Below are 18661 nucleotides of genomic sequence, written 5' to 3'. Positions count from 1 at the left end.
TCTAGTACACCTCTCATCCTTCTTTGCTCCAATGAGAAAAGCCCTAGCTGCATCAGTCTTTCTTCATAAGACATGCCCTCCAGTGCAGGCAGCATCCTGGTAAATCTCCTCTGCACCCTTCCCAAAGCTTCCACATCTTTCCTATGAGGCAACCAGAACTGAACGCAATATTCCAAGTGTTTTAACTAGGGCTCTATAGACCTGCAGCATAACCTCATGGCTCTTAAACTCAATCACCCTGCTAATGAAAGCTAACACACCATATGCTTTCTTAATAACCCTATCAACTTGAGTTGCAACTTTGAGGGATTTATGGACGTGGATGCCAAGATATCCCTATTCCTCACATTGTATTCAAATTCAACCTTCCAAAGTGAATCACTTCACACTTCTCCAGGTTGAATCCATCTGCCACTTATCAGCCCAGTTCTGCATCCTGTCAGTGTCACGTTGCAACCTACAACAGCTTCCACACTATCCATAACTCCATTAACCTTTGTGTCATTGGCAAACTTACTAACCCATCTTTCTATTTCCTCATCCAAGTCATTTATAAACATCACAAAGAGCAGAGGTCCCAGAACCGATCCCTGTGGAACACCGCTGGTCATTGAACACCAGGCTGAATACTTTCCATCTACCACCACCCTCTGAATTCTATGGGCCAGCCAATTCTGTATCCAGACAGCCAGATTTCCCTGTATCCCATGTCTCCTTTCTCTCAGAATGAACCTACCATGGGGAACCTTATCAGATGCCTTGCTAAAAATCTACGTACACCACATCCACTGCTCTACCTTTAATGTGTTTTATCCCTCAGAATTCAATCAGGATTGTAAACCTACCCCTCACAAAGCCATGCCGATTATCTCTAATCAAGTAATCATAAATCCTGTCTTGCAGAATCCTCCCCAATAATTTGACTGTTCTGTAATTCCCAGGATTATCCTTATTCCCCTTCTTGAACAAGGGAATAACATTAGCCATCCTCCAATCATCTGGTACTATTCCAGTGGGCAGTGAGGACGCAAAGTTCGTTGCCAAACCAAAGGTAGAGCAATCTCTTCCCTCGTTGCTCATAGTAACCTAAGGTATATCCTGTCTGGCCCAAGGGACTAATCTATCCTTATGTTTTTCAAAATATTAAGCACATCTTCCTCAACATCAACTTGTTTCACGCTGTCCTCAAAACGTCAAAAGGCACCTCAGAACTGAATACTGAAATAAAGTATTAATTAAAAGGACCTCCCCAACCTCCTCCAACTTCAGGAGCAAGTTCCCTCTGATTGGAGGAACTATCCCCAATTGGCCCTAACCTCACTCTGGCCATCCTCCTGTTCCTCACATAAAAGTGTACAAGGCCTTAGGGGTTTCCTTAATTCTACCTGCTAAAGCTTTTTCATGCCCCCTTCTAGCTCTCCTCAGTCCATTCTTCAGTTCCTTCCTGGCTACAATGTAACCCTCTAAGGTCCTATCTGATCCTTGTCTCCTCAACCTTAAGTAAGCCTTCTTCTTCCTCTTGAAAAGATGTCCCACATCCCTTGTCACCCAAGGTTATTTCAACTTACCATCCCTTCCTTGCCTCAGTGGATTAACCTGTCCAATACAATCAGCAAGTGCTTCCTAAACAGCCTCCATATGTCTGTCGTGCATTTCCCAGAGAACATCTGTTCCCAATTTAGGTGCTCCGGCCTTGTTTATAGCATTGTAATTTCCCCCTCCCCCAATTAAATACTTTCCCATACCTCCTGCTCCTATCCCTCTCAATGACTATAGTCAAAGGTCAGTATAATTCTGTATCCAAATGGCTAGTTCTCCCTGCATTCCATGCGATCTAACCTTGCTGACCAGTCGACCATGAGGAACCTTAATGAAAACTTTACTGAAGTCAATATAGATCACATCCACTGCTCCACCCTCATCAATCCACTCATCCTATAGCAATAACAACCCTCCTGGAGGTAAGGAGGCCAAAGCTGCATACTGTATTCCAGCGAGGTCTAACCAGGCTTCTGTACAATTGAGGGAAGACTTCACTATTCTTGTAGTCAAATCCTTTTGTAACAAAGGCTACCAATCCACTAGCCCAATAATTTGCTGCAATAAATTACATATATCAAACTATTTTTTTTGCATTTGCTTACAATGTTACAGCCTAGAAACAGGTCATTCTGGCTAAGTTACTGAAAGCTTTTAGTTACTGAAAAAAACAAACAAAATTATACATGTGCAGTCCACATTTAATTAAACTGAAGGTTTTTAATTCATTTGCAATTGAAAAATCTTGCGAAAATGTGCATTCTAAGTATCATTATAGTACCTCAACACATGGCATTCTTCCAGAAAAGTTAGCAGCAGTGTAACCATAAGTGAAGTTGGCGATGAGTTTTAGACCCAGCTGTCGAGCATGAAGCAGTTTCATAAGGGCATTGTCCTTCTTGTGAGTTTTCATTGAGTGTTTAACCATTATTCTGGTTTTCAGTATCTCTTCAAGCATGCTTGGTAACACACCTTTCCGCACAGATGGCTACAACAACAATATTTACACATTTGTGAAAAAACTGAATCTAGAGAAACATTTAGAATCTTGCTTCACACCAAATGAGGTGGTCAGCCTCTGTTTTGTAGTTTTCTTTCATTTAAATTAACCCAGAGACAAACAAATGCAACTTGGAAAGTTTACAGCCAAAATATAGACTGTTCACTAAACAGATCTGTGCTGGTGTTTATACTCTTTTCTCTCTTGATTTAACCCTCTGTACATCCTTCGATTTCTTTCTTCCTTCATGTGCTTATTGAGCTTCACCTTAAATGCTATTTCTCTCAACCATTTGTGGTAATGCATTCCACATTCTAAACAAATGGGCATAAATGAAGTTTAGTTAAGTTTTGGCCTCATATACAAGCAGGGGCATTTATGTCTATCCTACCAAGCCCATACCTATTTCGAAAAGGGCCTCATATTCACTTGGAGACACAAGAAACCTAAGCTGTTTGGTCTTTACCAGGCTAATTAAAGTTATTTACTGCCTGCAGAGCTACTCCTGTTTGGTAGTCTGCAGTAGTACATTGCTGTTTCATGCTGTTTCATGAGATAATTCATTCTCTTATTACAGGGTTCCTTAGGAAAATATGTAAGCAAGGTCAATCTATTTTCGGCATACCTGCACCCACATATAAACCAACATTTTCCTAGCTGCCATCAATTCTGAAGAGGGGTCACTCAAACTGAAATGTTAACTTTGTTTCTGTTTTTGTTTTGGATTTATAGCATCCACAGTTCTTTTGGTTTCAATCAATCAATTCGTGGTGGTCCAGTGGTCAGCACTGTTGCCCCAGAGCACAAAGGACCTGGGTTCAATTCCAATCTTGTCTGTGTGGGTTTCTACTAGGTGCTCCAGTTTCTTCTCTCAGTCCAAAGACGTAGAACTTAGGTGGATCAGCCATGCTAAATTGTCCCATAGTGCCAGGGACATGCAGGCTAGTAGAATTAGCCATGGTAAACGTGGGTTCATAGTATAGGGTGGGATGATTTTTGGAAGGCCAGCGCAGATTCAAATAGACCAAAGGCCTTTATCAGCACTGTACTGATTCTATTTCTGCACAGATCTTTAAAAAAAAAGGAAAGAAACACTCTTCACATACACCTCGTGATGTTTAGATATTATTATGATAACTTCAGAAACAGAGTTTTAAAATAAATTTTAAGATGAACAATTAACAACATGTGACATTCATGGTTCGAAACTGGGCTACCAATAAACCACCTCAGCTGAAATCTGGTCTAAGAATTAATTTGTACCAGTCTGCTTGATTGGCATCATATCCTCAAACATCCACTCCTTCCACCACGGCCATTCAGTAGCAGTGATGTGCATTACCAGAAAATGCACAATAAAAATTCATGAAAGATCCTTAAATAATACTTTCCAAATCCACAAGCAAGAAGAACAAGGGCAGCAGATACATGGTAACTCCACCACCTGCAAGTTCCCCTCCAAGCCACTCACCATCTGGACTTGGAAGCCTAATCGGTGTTCCTTCGCTGTCACCAGGTCGAAATCCTGGCATACCCTCTCTATTGGCACTGTGGGTCAACTTACAACACATGCACTACAGCAGTTCAAGAAGGCAGCTCACCACCACCTCCCTAAGGGCAATTAGAGACAGGCAATAAATGCTAGCCAATAACATGTCCCATGAATGATAAACGTGAAAAAAAGTGTGATTTGGTTTCAGCTCACTGCAAAAATTATCTATGTTAGCTACAGCACCTTGTAACCCAGGTATTCCAATCAATAATTTTAACAATAGAAATGCATTCTTAATAGTCTTAGAATCACTTTACAACATATCACAATTAGCTTTACCTTAAGTACTATATATTGAGCAGTTTTTAACTCATACCTTAACAAAGGCCACTCCATTTGGTGATATAGTGATGTCATTCCAAAGCCGGTGAAGCAACTCTGGAGGCACTTTCTGGGAAATGCAGCCAAATTTAAATTCTTCATCTCTGATAAAACAAAGACAATTTTGTTTTTATTCCTGGTAAATAGGACATTAAGTGCTTCACTCTTGCATTACCAGTGTGTGACCATACTTTCTCCAGGAGACAGATCTGATGCATGGGAGCCAGAGAGTAGCAAAGTCAAAATGAGAAAGTAATTACACCTTCACCACTCACTTTCTCATTCTTCCTCATTAAGAGACAGCAGTGAGGCACAAATTGCAAATGCAAACTGAACTCAGTGTTGAAACATTGCAGGATTCTGTGTGAATGGCAGTAGATTAAACTCCACCCAAATTGTTTTCCTCTCAGTTTTGAGTAATCGAGACTGTGGGCTGGGGTTAGTGACAGATAGCCCAGCTGAGCAGAAACATTTTCTCACCTTCATTTACACCAGTTTTATACCTCTAACACTTTTTTACCTTTTGCTCTGGGCTTCCTCACCAGCTGTTCCACTTGCACCTCTTCTCCCTCTGTCTACAGATTAAAAAAAAGATTTTCCAGCTCCTTTCAGTTCTGAAGAGTTATATTGGACTCAAACATTTACTCTTTCTCTCTCCACAGCTATCAGACCTGCTGGACTTCTCCAGAATTTTGCTACCATCACAAATGATACTTTTGAGACAAATTTCAAATCCTCAAAATTCAAATATTTCAAAGTATAAAACTCCACTCTAGAAGAAACTACTGGCAGACATATTCATCAATAGATTGAAGCAAATATTTTGAAAATTCTAGAGTAATTATTTTAATCATAGCAATGTTGAAAAAGCATCAAAATGTGCTGATATTGTGTTGTGAAGTTCCTACAATTTAAGATTAATTTTGAAGGGTTTAGATGTCTCCCTCAACAGCTGACATATTAAAATAATATTATTGTAGATATTAAAAATCACATATCTCAAAACCCTTACCCAGAGTGACTTCCAATTACAAGGCATTTTGAGTTATAGTCGTAGTCCTATAGCACAGTGACAGGCCTTTGCCCAAACTGGTTCAAGCTGACCAAAAATGTTCATAAACGCTATCCCCATTTACATGCACTTGGCTCATACTCTTCTAAACCTTTCCTATTCATGTATTTGACCAAATGTCTTTTAAATGTTGTTAAATGTACTGATCTCAACCACGTGCATATCACCCTGGTAAAATAGTTGCCCCCTCAGGTTCTCTTTTATTCTCTCCCCTCTAACCTTAAACCTTAGTCCTTGATTCTTGAGTTATACAGCAAATCTTCACTTCCTTTTTACTATAAGGTGAACCAACTTCAGTTGCACCATTATAGAAGGTTGTACCACCTGCTACTTTAATTCAAAAGAAAATAAACATAATATTGCAGTCTGTGTTAGTAGAATATGAATCTGCAGCGGGCTGCAGTAGATTCCGTTACAGCCCAATGTGGAATAAAAATTCAAACTACTCCAAAAACAAAAATAGCTGTAACATGACTGGTTTAAACATTTTATTTTTCTGAACCATCTGAATCTAATCTCCATTGAGTCTAGTCACTGTTCTACTCAACTCAAAATACAATTATATAAAGTAAAATGCCTTACTTTCCAAGGTAGTCAATACTACCCAGGCATGTAGAGTAGCAATAGTTATAGGCTATAATAATAGATGGGTACAGGGACTGAAAATCCAGAACCAGGACCGAGTTGCTATAGAAGCGAGATTCGGGCTCCATCACAAGCGGAATGCACTGAGGAGCTCTCATGTGAGATCGCTGTTGGATACTGGGAGTTACAGCAATGTAGTTCATTGGCTTGGCAACACGCAGCATCATGGACTCCACACGATACTGCAAAACAGGAATGCAATACAGAGAATTGGTCAACCAGAACAAAAAAAACTCTTTCCAGTCGTATATAGTTCCTTACTTGTTCCTCCTTTGACATGAAAAAGAGCTGATTAACCAGATATTAGACAAACAAGAGCCAATGGATGTTATCTACTTGGACTTCCAGAAGGCCTTTGATAAGGTGCCACACAGGTGACTGCGGAGTAAGATAAGAGCCCATGGTGTTAGCTGCAAGGTACTAGCATGGTCAGAAGATTGGCTGTCTGGCAGTGGAATAAAATGGTCCTTCTCAGGACTAGTGACTAGTGGCGTTCCGCAAGGGTCAGGGTTGGGACCACAACTTTTCACTTTATAAATTAATGATCTAGATGAAGGAACTAAGAACATTCTGGCTAAGTTTGCAGATGATACAAAGATAGCTGGAGGGACAGTAATATTGAGGAGATGGGAAGGCTACAGAAAGAGTTAGACAGGTTAAGAGTATGGGCAAAGAAGTGGCAGATGGAATACAATATGGAAAAATGTAAAGTTGTACGCTTTGGTAGAAAGAATGGAGACAGACTATTTTCTAAATGGGGAGAAAATGCAAATCTTACGTGCAAAGGGACTTGTATCCTAGTCTAGGATTCTTTGTAGGTTAACATACAGGTTGAGTCGGTAGTTTAGGAAAGCATATACACAATGTTGGCATTTATTGGCAGTGTAGCCTTCCCGCCTCCTCAATATTACCTGTCCCTCCAGCTATCTTTGTATCATCTGCACGATTTTGTATCATCTCAAACACAATTCAATTTAACACAGTTCAAACCCACAATAGGCAATTTAGTACTAGGTTTGGGAGCAAGTTTACATTAGTGAAGTCCTCCAACTATATGATTTTTACTTTGAGAATTCTGCACTCAAACAAAGGATAAATTCCCAAGTTCCAAAATGACACTAATTCAGGGTAGATATAGCAATTACAGAAGAATAAAACCAATATGAACATCTATTTTCCTTCTAACAGAAAAAAATTGACTCAGCCTGCTCAACTTGAGAAAGTCTGAAACAGATCAAGGTGACACTATTTCTCAATGCGAAATTATGAGCAATCTTTACCATCAGCTCATATCTACAAAAACTGGGTTTGCCCAAAGAACACAGCAGTACAGCACACCCTACAACCCAAACTTTCTGACACACAATAGTTTCCTAAATTAAAAACTTTGCAATTCTATGTGGTCCCTACCCCTCTATCCTTCATTTATCTGTCAAAACGGCTCTTAAACATTGCTATTGTTTCTGGTTCCACACCTCCTCTGGTAGCGCATTCCAGGCACTTACCACTGTCTCTAAAATCTTGCCTCTCAAATTGTCTTTAAGCCTTCCCCCTTTTTATGTTAAACCTAAGGTGGTAGCTCATCACCTAGCAATGGGAAGTACATGTTAGCCTAGCCAACACCATCAACATTCACTGAAAGAACAAGTGATTTACTGGTCAATAGAATACACCATGTTGCAGTGTTAAAGGACACTATCATTATTTGATCAGTCTTTGCAGCCAGGTGGCAATATTTTATACAGCAGTTCTCAGGTAAATTTCATCTTGCTCAAGCTCATACCAAGTTGGCTACAGCTCTTACCTAAACTGCACCCTCAAAACAGGTATTATCACTAATAATGTTCTGATTAAGTGTCTATTTTTCTAGTCAGAGTTTGGAAAATCAACATGCATTTTTCTTTAGTAAACTGCTCATAGAAACATCAATCATATTCCCTAAGTTTTTAACCATTTTTCAAATTAAGCCAAATGACCAGGAAAATAAAAGTGTAATTAGCATTACTATGTCGATTTATATTATTTACAAACTGCAGCTGCGCTACATTTTTGGTGAAGATTTTATACATTGTGACCAATACTTTGAGTTTCTACTGATACACAAAGCATACAATCCATTTGTAAGCATTTTATTAAATATTTAATGATTTACTCATTTCAATGCGTACTTTTAGCTATGGAGGTCTTGAATGCAGGGTGAAGGCAACTAAGTGAGGGAAAGCAATTTTCTTACATTTGAAGACTTTTGATCACCTTTATTTCCACATTAATTTCTTAACCAGCAAAACAGTCTGAATGATGTATTATAGAGAAGAGAATTAGGATAAAGTATTTCTTTGTACCACAAAAGGACTTCTGCAGCATGAGAAACTTTGATAAGAAAAAGATTGAGGCAGGAATAGTTACATTTTCATACAGCAAATTTCAATGGATATTTTTAATAGCAAAAGAGGAATATAAAATTTTAAATCATTTTAAAAAGCTGGACAATGAGCCAGAGGACTCCTATGCATATCTAAAATTCCATAATGGAATACTTAGAGAAATTAATCTTTGAAATTTGCAAGAGCTAATACAAGCGTACTCTACAAGAAATAATTGCCATGATGCTATTGTGGAAACTAAGTTCAATCACAAACTTTAACATTCTTTTAGAGTCACTTTGATATCAAGCAAAATTCATGCTGCTCCAAAAAATGTAATGTTATGAATAATGTTTGATCTAAAATATCTTCAGGAGCACCACATCCTAACTAACTACTGTAACTGTGTGAAGAATTCCTAATCTTTCACAGAAATAGATCAGAATTTTAAAAATTAATCCACAGCCAAAAGTCAAATTATGTCTTCTTAGCATTTTATCATGAAACATTAAATTTGCACTGTGTCTTTGTGAAAAGAAGATATTTAAAAAAAACAAAATTATGCCTTAAACACAAATCTGGATTGATTCATATAGTACCTATACAGATTTCAAAAATATTATAGTTTAATTTCATATAACAACACTGCATGGAAAACACTTGGACAGCAGCAGTTGAAGGCTCTCTCATCATGGTCTGTTCAAAATCAATAGCCCAATGGGAAATAAAACTAAAATACCTTATTGTTAGGGAAAGGTATAGCTGAAGGGATATTATCAGTTTTTCTAGTGGGTAATAAAACAAATTCAATGATTTTATTTCATATTTTTCTATTCATGACAAATTTCACTGGTTTGCAGACCACAAATGCAATTGGAAAAAAGATAAAATGTTAGGACGATACAGATGTATCATCACAACATTTAAAAAAAATTATCTTTCCATTTTACTTGTGCAATGGTATTAAAATGATGTAAAAGTGATATTAGTGTGCATCGGGACTGTTTCTGTATCAGATACACAGCCTGAAAGTTAACTACTAACCTGTGCACCTCTTGTCAGCACATGATAGAATAAGATGCCAAATAATCGTGCTAATTCACTCGTCCTTCCAATCAAATCCAGTTGTTCCAGCAACTGTACGTTTCCACGCACACGGCAAACATAATGGTCAACCATTTTCCACCTACAGTAAAATGAAACACAATGAACGCCAGATGCAGCAAAACACTCCATAAAACTAATATTTATTGCAGCATTAAGGTTACAAAGAAAATCTCACTTGTATCTACACAAAGTCCCAAATTCATTTTTGTTCAGTAGAACAACGTATTTCTTATTCCAAACACAAAATAAATCCATCCCCCTCTTTTCTGTTTACCAAGATGACACTGAAAACTTTGGGATAAATGGAATACTTTAGGGTGAGAGGGGAAGATTTAAAAGAGACCAGAGGGGCAACACTTTCGCAGAGAGTGGTGCATGTATGGAATGGAAGTGGTTGAGGCTGGTACAATTACAACATTTAAAAGGAATCTGGATGGGTATAAGAATAGGAAGCGCTTAGAGGGATATGGACCAAGTGTTGGCAAATGGGACTAGATTTAATTTGTTCAGCCTGGATGAGTTGGACCAAAGGGTCTATTTCCGTGCTGTACATTGACTCTGTATATTGTTCACTGCAAGTTAATTCCAGACATGAAAGATTTGAAACAAAAGATTTGCCAATACTAATGCCAACTAATTCAGCAATGAGAAAACACTATCTTCAATACTTCTAAATGGAACCAATGTCTAAAAAAAGATAGGAAGTTATCTGTGAAAGCTCACCAACTGATAATCCTGAGCATGCAAGTTTCTGACCTGCCATCTTGACAATCTGGGTGGATGTGAATATCTATACTACACAGACAAAGACACTTGTACTATCTTTTCTACAGAACAAAAGATTTCCAAAAATTAAATTTAAAGAAGCCTCAATTTTTAACTAGGCTATTTTCTAAGTTTGACACTACTCACTGCTGCCTGTGCATCTCAATGCTTCAGTTCTCAGGGAATTTTTAAATCTAAGCTGGGTTAAATAACTTGATAAGCTAGACTCTTATATTATGCTATGAATTGAACATTTGTGACCCAAAAATCTAAGTTTAATCTAGATTAAAGCACACAGTCTAACTATTAAAATAAACCTGCAGGGTGAAATTTACCTGTGTACATGAGTCTTATTATCAAACCAGTCAGATAGGACACGACAAGAAAAGAGTGGAAAACGCTGGTGAAGAACATGAAAAGCTACATTCTCAAAAGAGTAATTGTTGAGAGCAACCTGCAGGAAGACATAAATTCAACAGTGCACAAAAACTATTGCATTTTATACACAAACCTGGTCATTGTATAGAAGTTAATCTAACACAATGTAAATCAAATGTTAAAATAGCTATCAACCCCCTAATACACAGTAAACACTGAGTAAGTAACTCATATGAGTAGCAGTTTGAATGAAGATTAAAAGTTCTTATTTACATTTAATAGGGCAAGAGTTTCTTTGGGGTAGAGAGAAAGCTTATGAAAAAATACAATGCAATAACATTGTTTTTATATATTGTGTAAATTTCATTTGATACATTTTGTTTCTAATGACAGACTGAAAGGAAAATACTAAAGGAATCTAAAACAGAATACTGCTCAACATCACTAATCAATATTAACCAACGGTTTTAGCCTTTGCTCTAAGTCATTTCAAGTATCCTATAAATATATCATCGATGAATGTGTAACCAAGCATTTACTGTCGTTTCAGCTGAATTTTCAATGACTGTGCTTTAAGAAGCCAAGGAATTCAGTTAAAATATTCAGTAGGTTGCAACAAAGATTTTGGAACATAAAAGAAAGAAGATTATTTAGGACACTTTGCTTTATAGCACAGTTTTGGAGAAAGTCATTACCTCAAAAAGATAAACTTGTTCAAATTTACAATTAGAAAGTAAACCTGTCGCATTCCGGAAACAAAGGGGCAACTGTTCTTTTAGAATCATTTGCACAGCAGGAATGCAGCTGTTTGTAAATGAATGGATACCTTCATTTGAATGAATGCTACTATCTGTAAACATAAGAACCAGCCGCCTATGATATTACTGCCAGTATGAGGCAATGTTAGATTGTTTTAACTCTTTGTGACTTGTGCAAGAGTAGAAGTTAACACTGTAAACACTGGCTCACAGCACCAATGTGTAAAAAGACAGTGACGTAAGGACATGTTCTGGGTGTAGGTTTGCTTGCTGAGCTGGAAGATTCTGTACTTCTAATAACTGTGCTTCGCATATTTAAGTTACAGTTTTCTGGTGATTATGGACATCATTTATTGCAAGGTTATTTATTGTGTATTGTAACAATTCAAATCAATATTTACTTTTAAACTCAGAAGTTCTAAATTGAAAGCAGGACTCAATCTAACAGTTAACCCATAACCTCATAACTAATTCACTCACTTCAATGTCCCTTCAGTCTTTTTTCTTCATCCATCTATTGGTTCAATAGTGATATAGTTAATGCCTCAGCCAATACAATATTTACTGAATCTACACAATTAATCAGGTGAGGAAGATTCTTATCTTATATTTTACACAAGTGACCAGTTACCTCATTCCTCATCATTCTCCAAACGTTCAGAATGATTCTTCCTGCAACGTTTATCTCCGACATGGCAGTTGCACCAAATTCATCTCTTTCTGTGGCAAATCGATTTTCTTTACTGTCATCTGATAAACAAAAGGTGAATTAAAATTTCACAACATACATTTAGGTTAAAAAGTGCTGCATACAATATGAATAGTATCATTCCATTATTTTCACACAATGACATTTTGCTTCAAACTCTGCTGACAACTAACAGTACAGAGATGACACCTAACATAGGGACCAGGCAATGAGGCAGGGCTATCAACTACATAGTAGTAATGAGGTTGTAAAACAATTAATGGAAACTTCCTTTTTTTTGGAGGAATGGGACACTGAATCAGACAATCGGATGGTACATGGGATTCTGTTGCCTCCGATAATTATTCCAATTAAGCCTGCAGTGGGAAGGCCCATAAACAGCCTTCCTGTTCTGCCAACTGAAGCCACTGTGGACAATTAATGCTTACTTAGGTGCCTCATCCTATCACAGCCGATATTCACCCAGAGAAGGTGGGTTCTCTGCAACATTGGAAAATAAACCTTGTCCAAAACACCTGGTAACATTTGAAATTGAGTGGGAACACTCAGTCAGGCATCAAGAGTTGGCAACCTGCCAAGAGCTATGCCACTGTCCACCTCTCCCCACAATGTCTACTGCAAGCATCTACACCATGCTCTCACTTATCTATGGCCTCAGCGATCCTGGATCTCGCATGCCTGCATTACCAACAACAGGGAACCAGCAGCTCTCGGCAGACATGATTTTATCTCTGCGGTCCAGGAAAGACCTCTGACTGTATAATTAAGGGCATGATTGGTATTTAATGTGAGAGGCCTTCCCAAAAGGAAAATGTGGTAAGAATTCTCACAGCACTCCAAGTGGAACCCTGTAACCTGCATTAAATTCTGCCCAGAAAGTGGACATATTTAATAAGTTCAATAAGCTTGAAGAGGTTCAAGAAATACGATCTCCATACAAATGGTCCCACATACTGGTGCACGGTTTTGTGGCTTACATTATTTGTTCCTACACCATCATTTTGCAATACTGCAGCTGCAAGTCAATGCCTATCTCAGTCTGCAGAGGTCTTCAGTAGATATATTAGTTTTAACGGATTTGATTTACTCCATAGGATGTTGAGAAATGGCTGGAGACACTGGACACTGCAAAATCATTAAGCCTTTACATTTCAGCAATAGTACTGAAGACTTGTTGTCCAGAACTACTCTTGTCCCTAGCAAAGCTATTCTAGTACAGCTATAACACTAGCATCTACCAGACAGACAATGTGAGAATCGTCCAGGTATGTGTTGCACACAAGAACAGGAAACAACCAACCTACAGAATTACTATCAGACTATCACAAAGTGATGAAAGTGGTCATCAACAGAGCAATCAAATGGCATAAAGATAGGGGTGGGGGAATGTGGTATTGTCATTGGGCTAGTAGACAGAAGTGAGGACTGCAGATGCTGGAGATTAGAGTCTCGATTAGAGTGGCGCTGGAAAAGCACAGCAGGCCAGGCAGCATCTGAGAAGCAAGAAAATCAACATTTCGGGGATGAGCCCTGCATCAGGATCATCATCCTCGTAGAACCAGGCTAATACTCTGGGCATATGAATTCAAATCCCATAGTGAAATGTGAATTAAATAAAATCTGTAACTAAAAACCTAGTCTAGTGGAAACTATGGAACCACTGGCTATTATTGTAAAACCCATCTGGTTCACTGATGTCCATCAGGGAAGGAAAGCTGATGTCCTTACCTGGTCAGGCCTAAAAGGGACTCCAGACGCACAGTAATATGGTTTACTATTAGCTGCCCCCAGGCAATTAGGGATGAGTAATAAATGCTGGCCAAATCAACAACATTGTTTCATGAATGGGAATTAAAATAAAAGGAATAATCTGCTCACTGACATTCAGTCTGGATTCTGCCAGGGCTACTCAGCATGATCTCATTACAGCCATATTCCAAACACAGATAAATGAGCTGAATTGCAGGGGAGTTAAAACGGCCCTGGACATCAAAGCTACACACTTAACCAACTGTGGTATCAAGGAACACTAGCAAAACTCTCAATGGGTGAGTCAATGAGAATGGGTGGGTGGAGAGAGGGTGGGCTATTTGGACATGATGGGCTAAATGCTGCACTATTAACAAGTTTGATATTTTTGGCACTCTCCCCCCCCCCCCCCCCCTTCCCTTCCCTTCCCTTCCCCCCCACCCCACTCCACTCCACCACACCACTTTCAATAAACTTTCTCTGTCTTTCAGATCTGTTCTTATTTCCCAGTTCCTTGCTGCTTGCCAAAGGATTTAGTCACTTCAGTGGAATCTCAACAAGGGTATCTAAAAAAGCATGAGGGAAACTAAAATTGAATAATAGTGTTAGATGATGTTGGCAGAAATTGAGATCAAATGACCAGTTTCTGTATATCAAATTTTATTATTTCATATAAAGTGACTTATTCCCATGCACTGTAAATTTTTAATTACTAATACCTGGAATACGGGAGACCATCCGACAAAGATCAAATTCTAGTGCAGCAGCTCGCTGAAAAAGGTAACTCCAAGAATGCATCTGAACTTCATATCCGAGCAGAATGTCAGGGTCATACCTGAAACAAGTTCAATATGATTATTGAAGCACCAATTTATTTATTCAGTCAATCTTTCTACACAAAGAATACAAGATGCATAGATCACTGGGAAAGCCATATTTCAGAGAATGAGCAGATTTGCAAGACACCATTTCCAAGATGCCCTTGACAGACTGACTTCCATGTACTCTCTCACCTTGCCTTGAACATAGAGACACTATGTATCCTCCCTCACTTCTTTTGAGGATGGGACAACTTAAGAGTATGTGGATGCGCATGGTCAAAGAACAGCATTTCCAGCAATATCATCTCATTTCACCACCTTCATCCCCACATACCTACCTCAAGTATTCCCACCAGGTACCTAACCTTGTCTGTTTCTTATTCCTCATTCACTTGCCACCCCTCAGTTGCATTCCATTCCCTTCCCTGGTCACCGCCTCAAGCTGTGAAAATTGTATTCAGCCTATCAGTCTAACTATGAGTTAAGCCTCTGACTCAGGCTAAGGTGATTCTTATCAGCCAGGGCATGGAGTATAAGAGGTGGCAAACAATGTTGCAGCTATATAAAACCCTTGGTAGCCTGCATGTGGAGTATTGTGTGCAGTTTTGGTCACCACGCTAATCAGATGGAGGTGGAAGCTTTGGAGAGTGCAGAGAATGTTCACCAGGTTGTTGCCTGGTCTCGAGGGCGTTGGTTAGGAGGAAAAGGGTGAAAAGACTAGGATTGCTTTCACCAGAAAGATAGCAGTTGAGATGGGTCCTGATAGAAAAAGGTTACAAAATCATGAGAGGCATAGATAGGGTGGATAGTTTAGATTACAAGGGGGACACACACACAAGGTGAGGGGGGGGGAGGGGGAGAAGTTTAAGGAAGGTGTGCAAGGGAAGTTTTAAGGGAGAGCACGGAAGGGCGAACGAGAGCGGAAGGGTAAGAGAGAGCGAGAGCGCGAGCGTGTGGGCGAGCACGAGGGCGGGTGAGCGAGAGAGAGAGAGAGAGAGAGCGCGAGAGAGAGAGAGCGAGAGAGAGAGAGAGAGTGTGGTAGGAGCCTAGAAAGTACTGCTAGAAGAGATGGTAGAGGCAGGAATGTTGCAAAATTTAAGAGGCATCTGGATGGTTACACAAATAGGGAGATAATAGAGGGATATGGTTAGGGCAAGATGATCAGCACAGGCTTAGAGGATCAAAGGGCCTGTTCCTGTGCTGTACTTCGGTTTTGTTCTTCTGTTTGACTGCCAATTCCCATTATTGTAATAGCATCCACCTCATTTTTTACTTCTAGCGGTCTTTTTTCACACCCCATTGAACATTCTACAGATGGCTTGGCTCTCAGTTGTCTTAGTCAACTCCCATCTATCTTGTGAGCTTTTCTCTGCTTCATCTTGGTCCCCATCTCTTTTTGGTCGCCCAGAGTGTTTTGCTTTGGTTGTCCTTTTGTGGGAATGTATCTGATGCACATTTAACAGGATGCCCATTGTTCTACTCTATTGTTGGAAAGAGTGCAACAAAATCTTGGTGAAAAAGAATATCTTTCCTCACTATACAGTTATGCACTAATTAAAATATTCATACAATGAAACGATTAAGCAACAATAAAAAATGGTCAAATGCAGATCAATAACCAAAAGATTAGCATTACTTTGGTGGGCCCACAAGGAGCAAATTACTAGTTGTAAAACAATTACCATGAACATTAAGACAGTATTCCCCATTTCCTAATTTACTCCCTTTCAAAAGTAATTTATTTGTACTAAAATTACATACCCTGATTGCCACAGCAGAATATAATAGGGTAGGGGATACGTGGAACAATGCAAAATGGTTAAGAAATTCAGTTATCAAATAATTATAACACAATGATAATACCTTCTAATGTTAAGAACGAGTTCTTGAAATAGTTCCTTCTCATCATTTACATAGGAAACTTGGAGACCTGTGACACCAGATCTAACAAGCAATGGGACTTTGTTCCAGAGTCCTGAAATAATACACAATGCCATTTTACACATAAAAATGCAACAGACCCCTGAAATTTAGAAAACACTGCCGCAAAAAAGCACTCTAACTCAGATCAGTTGGCATAAAGCAGAGATCAGTATTCATAAGCATCCACTACCTCCACTAATACTCAGTAGCAATGGTATGTACTACAGTGATTTCTTCTGTAGCGTTCCTGTGCAATTCCGCACTCTAAGTGTTATTTATATTGCAAGATTTTTCTAAAGTGTTGATGATGTGACTGTGCTCCAGCCAACAGATATTTGAAAAAGTTCGTGCTTTGGAAACAGCACCCCCTATTTGTCAATCACGTTAAAGCAAATTTGCATTGATGAAAATTTGAAAGGGAGAGGGTACAATTGGTAGTGACAATATTTCAGTTGAATAAAGGGAACTATGGAGCTATGAGGGAGGAGCTGGCCAAAGTTCAATGGTGCAATACCTTAGCAGGGATGACAGTGGAGGGACAATGGCAGATATTTCTGGGTATAATACAGAAGATGCAGGATCAGTTCATTCCAAAAAAGAAGAAAGATCTTATGAGGAGGCAGGGGTGGCCGTGGCTGATGAGGGAAGTTAAGAAACGTATAGAGTCAAAAAAGAAAAAATATAACATAGCAAAGATGAGTGGGAAAATGGAGGACTGGGAAGCTTTTAAAGAACAACAGAGGATTACTAAGAAGGAAATACGCAGAGAAAAAATGAGGTACGAAGGTGAATTGGCCAAAAATATAAAGGAAGATAGTAAAAGCTTTTTAGGTATGTGAAAGGGAAAAAAATAGTTAAGACTAAAATTGTGCCCATGAAGACAGAAACAGGGGAATATATTATGGGGAACAAAGAAATGGCAGAAGAGTTGAATTGGTACTTCAGATCGGTGTTCACTGGGGAAGACACAAGCAATCTCCCAGAGGTAACAGTGGCTGAAGGGAATTTATATTTGCCAGGAATTGGTTTTGGCGAGACTGTTAGGTATGAAGGTTGATAAGTCCCCAGGGCCTGATGGTCTACATCCCAGGGTACTGAAGGAATTGGCTCGAGAAATCATGGATGCGTTGGTGATTATTTTCCAGAGTTCGATAGATTCAGGATCAGTTCCTGCAGATTGGAGTGTGGCTAATGTTGTACCACTTTTTAAGAAAGGAGCGAGAGAGAAAGCAGGAAATTATAGACCAGTCAGTCTGACCTCAGTGGCGGGAAAGATGCTGGAGTCAATTATAAAGGATGAAATTACGACACATCTGCATAGCAGTAACAAGATAGGTCAGAGTCAGCATGGACTTATAAGGGGAAATCATGCTTGACTAATCTTCTGAAACTTTGAGGACGTAACTCTGAAGATGGACAAGGGAGATCCAATGGATGTAGTGTACCTGGACTTTCAGAAAGCCTTTGATAGAGTCCCACATAGGAGGCGAGTGAGCAAAATTAGGGTGCATGGTATTGGGGGCAAAGTACTGATTTGGATTGAAAATTGGTTGGCTGACAGGAAACAAAGTAGTGATAAACAGCTCCCTTTCGGAATGGCAGACGGTGACCAGTGGGGTACCGCAGGGATCAGTGCTGGGACCGCAGCTTTTTACAATATATATTAATGATATAGAAGATGGTATTAATAGTGACATTAGCAAATTTGCTGTTGATACAAAGCTGGGTGGCAAAGTGAAATGTGAGGAAGTTGTTAGGAGATTACAGGGTAACCTGGACAAGTTAGGTGAGTGGTCAGATGCACTTTAATGTGGATAAATGGATGCTTATCCACTTTGGTGGCAAGAACAGGAAGGCAGATTACTACCTAAATGGAATCAATTTCGGTCAAGGGACAGTACAGAGAGATCTGGGGGTTCTTGTACACCACTCAATGAAGGTAAGCATGCAGGTACAGCA

General features: G+C 39.1%; 1 protein-coding gene across 3 annotated transcripts in view; it reads right to left on the bottom strand.

Moving 5' to 3' along the window:
• The window catches only part of rev3l (REV3 like, DNA directed polymerase zeta catalytic subunit), a 187291-nt gene that overhangs the window by 31083 nt on the left and 137547 nt on the right, over positions 1 to 18661 (bottom strand). For all 3 annotated transcript variants that reach the window (XM_072551797.1, XM_072551806.1, XM_072551816.1), the window contains 8 exons: positions 16643 to 16754; positions 14678 to 14793; positions 12132 to 12250; positions 10700 to 10818; positions 9537 to 9678; positions 6067 to 6311; positions 4408 to 4516; positions 2321 to 2527 (listed from right to left, as the gene is read on the bottom strand). In XM_072551797.1, the coding sequence (XP_072407898.1) occupies positions 2321 to 2527; positions 4408 to 4516; positions 6067 to 6311; positions 9537 to 9678; positions 10700 to 10818; positions 12132 to 12250; positions 14678 to 14793; positions 16643 to 16754 (1169 nt within the window). The remainder of the gene's footprint in view (positions 1 to 2320; positions 2528 to 4407; positions 4517 to 6066; positions 6312 to 9536; positions 9679 to 10699; positions 10819 to 12131; positions 12251 to 14677; positions 14794 to 16642; positions 16755 to 18661) is intronic.

The sequence above is a fragment of the Chiloscyllium punctatum genome, chromosome 3 (assembly GCF_047496795.1).
Source record: "Chiloscyllium punctatum isolate Juve2018m chromosome 3, sChiPun1.3, whole genome shotgun sequence".
In the NCBI taxonomy this organism is placed as follows: Eukaryota; Metazoa; Chordata; class Chondrichthyes; order Orectolobiformes; family Hemiscylliidae; genus Chiloscyllium; species Chiloscyllium punctatum.
This window is presented reverse-complemented; position numbering and strand designations above follow the sequence as displayed.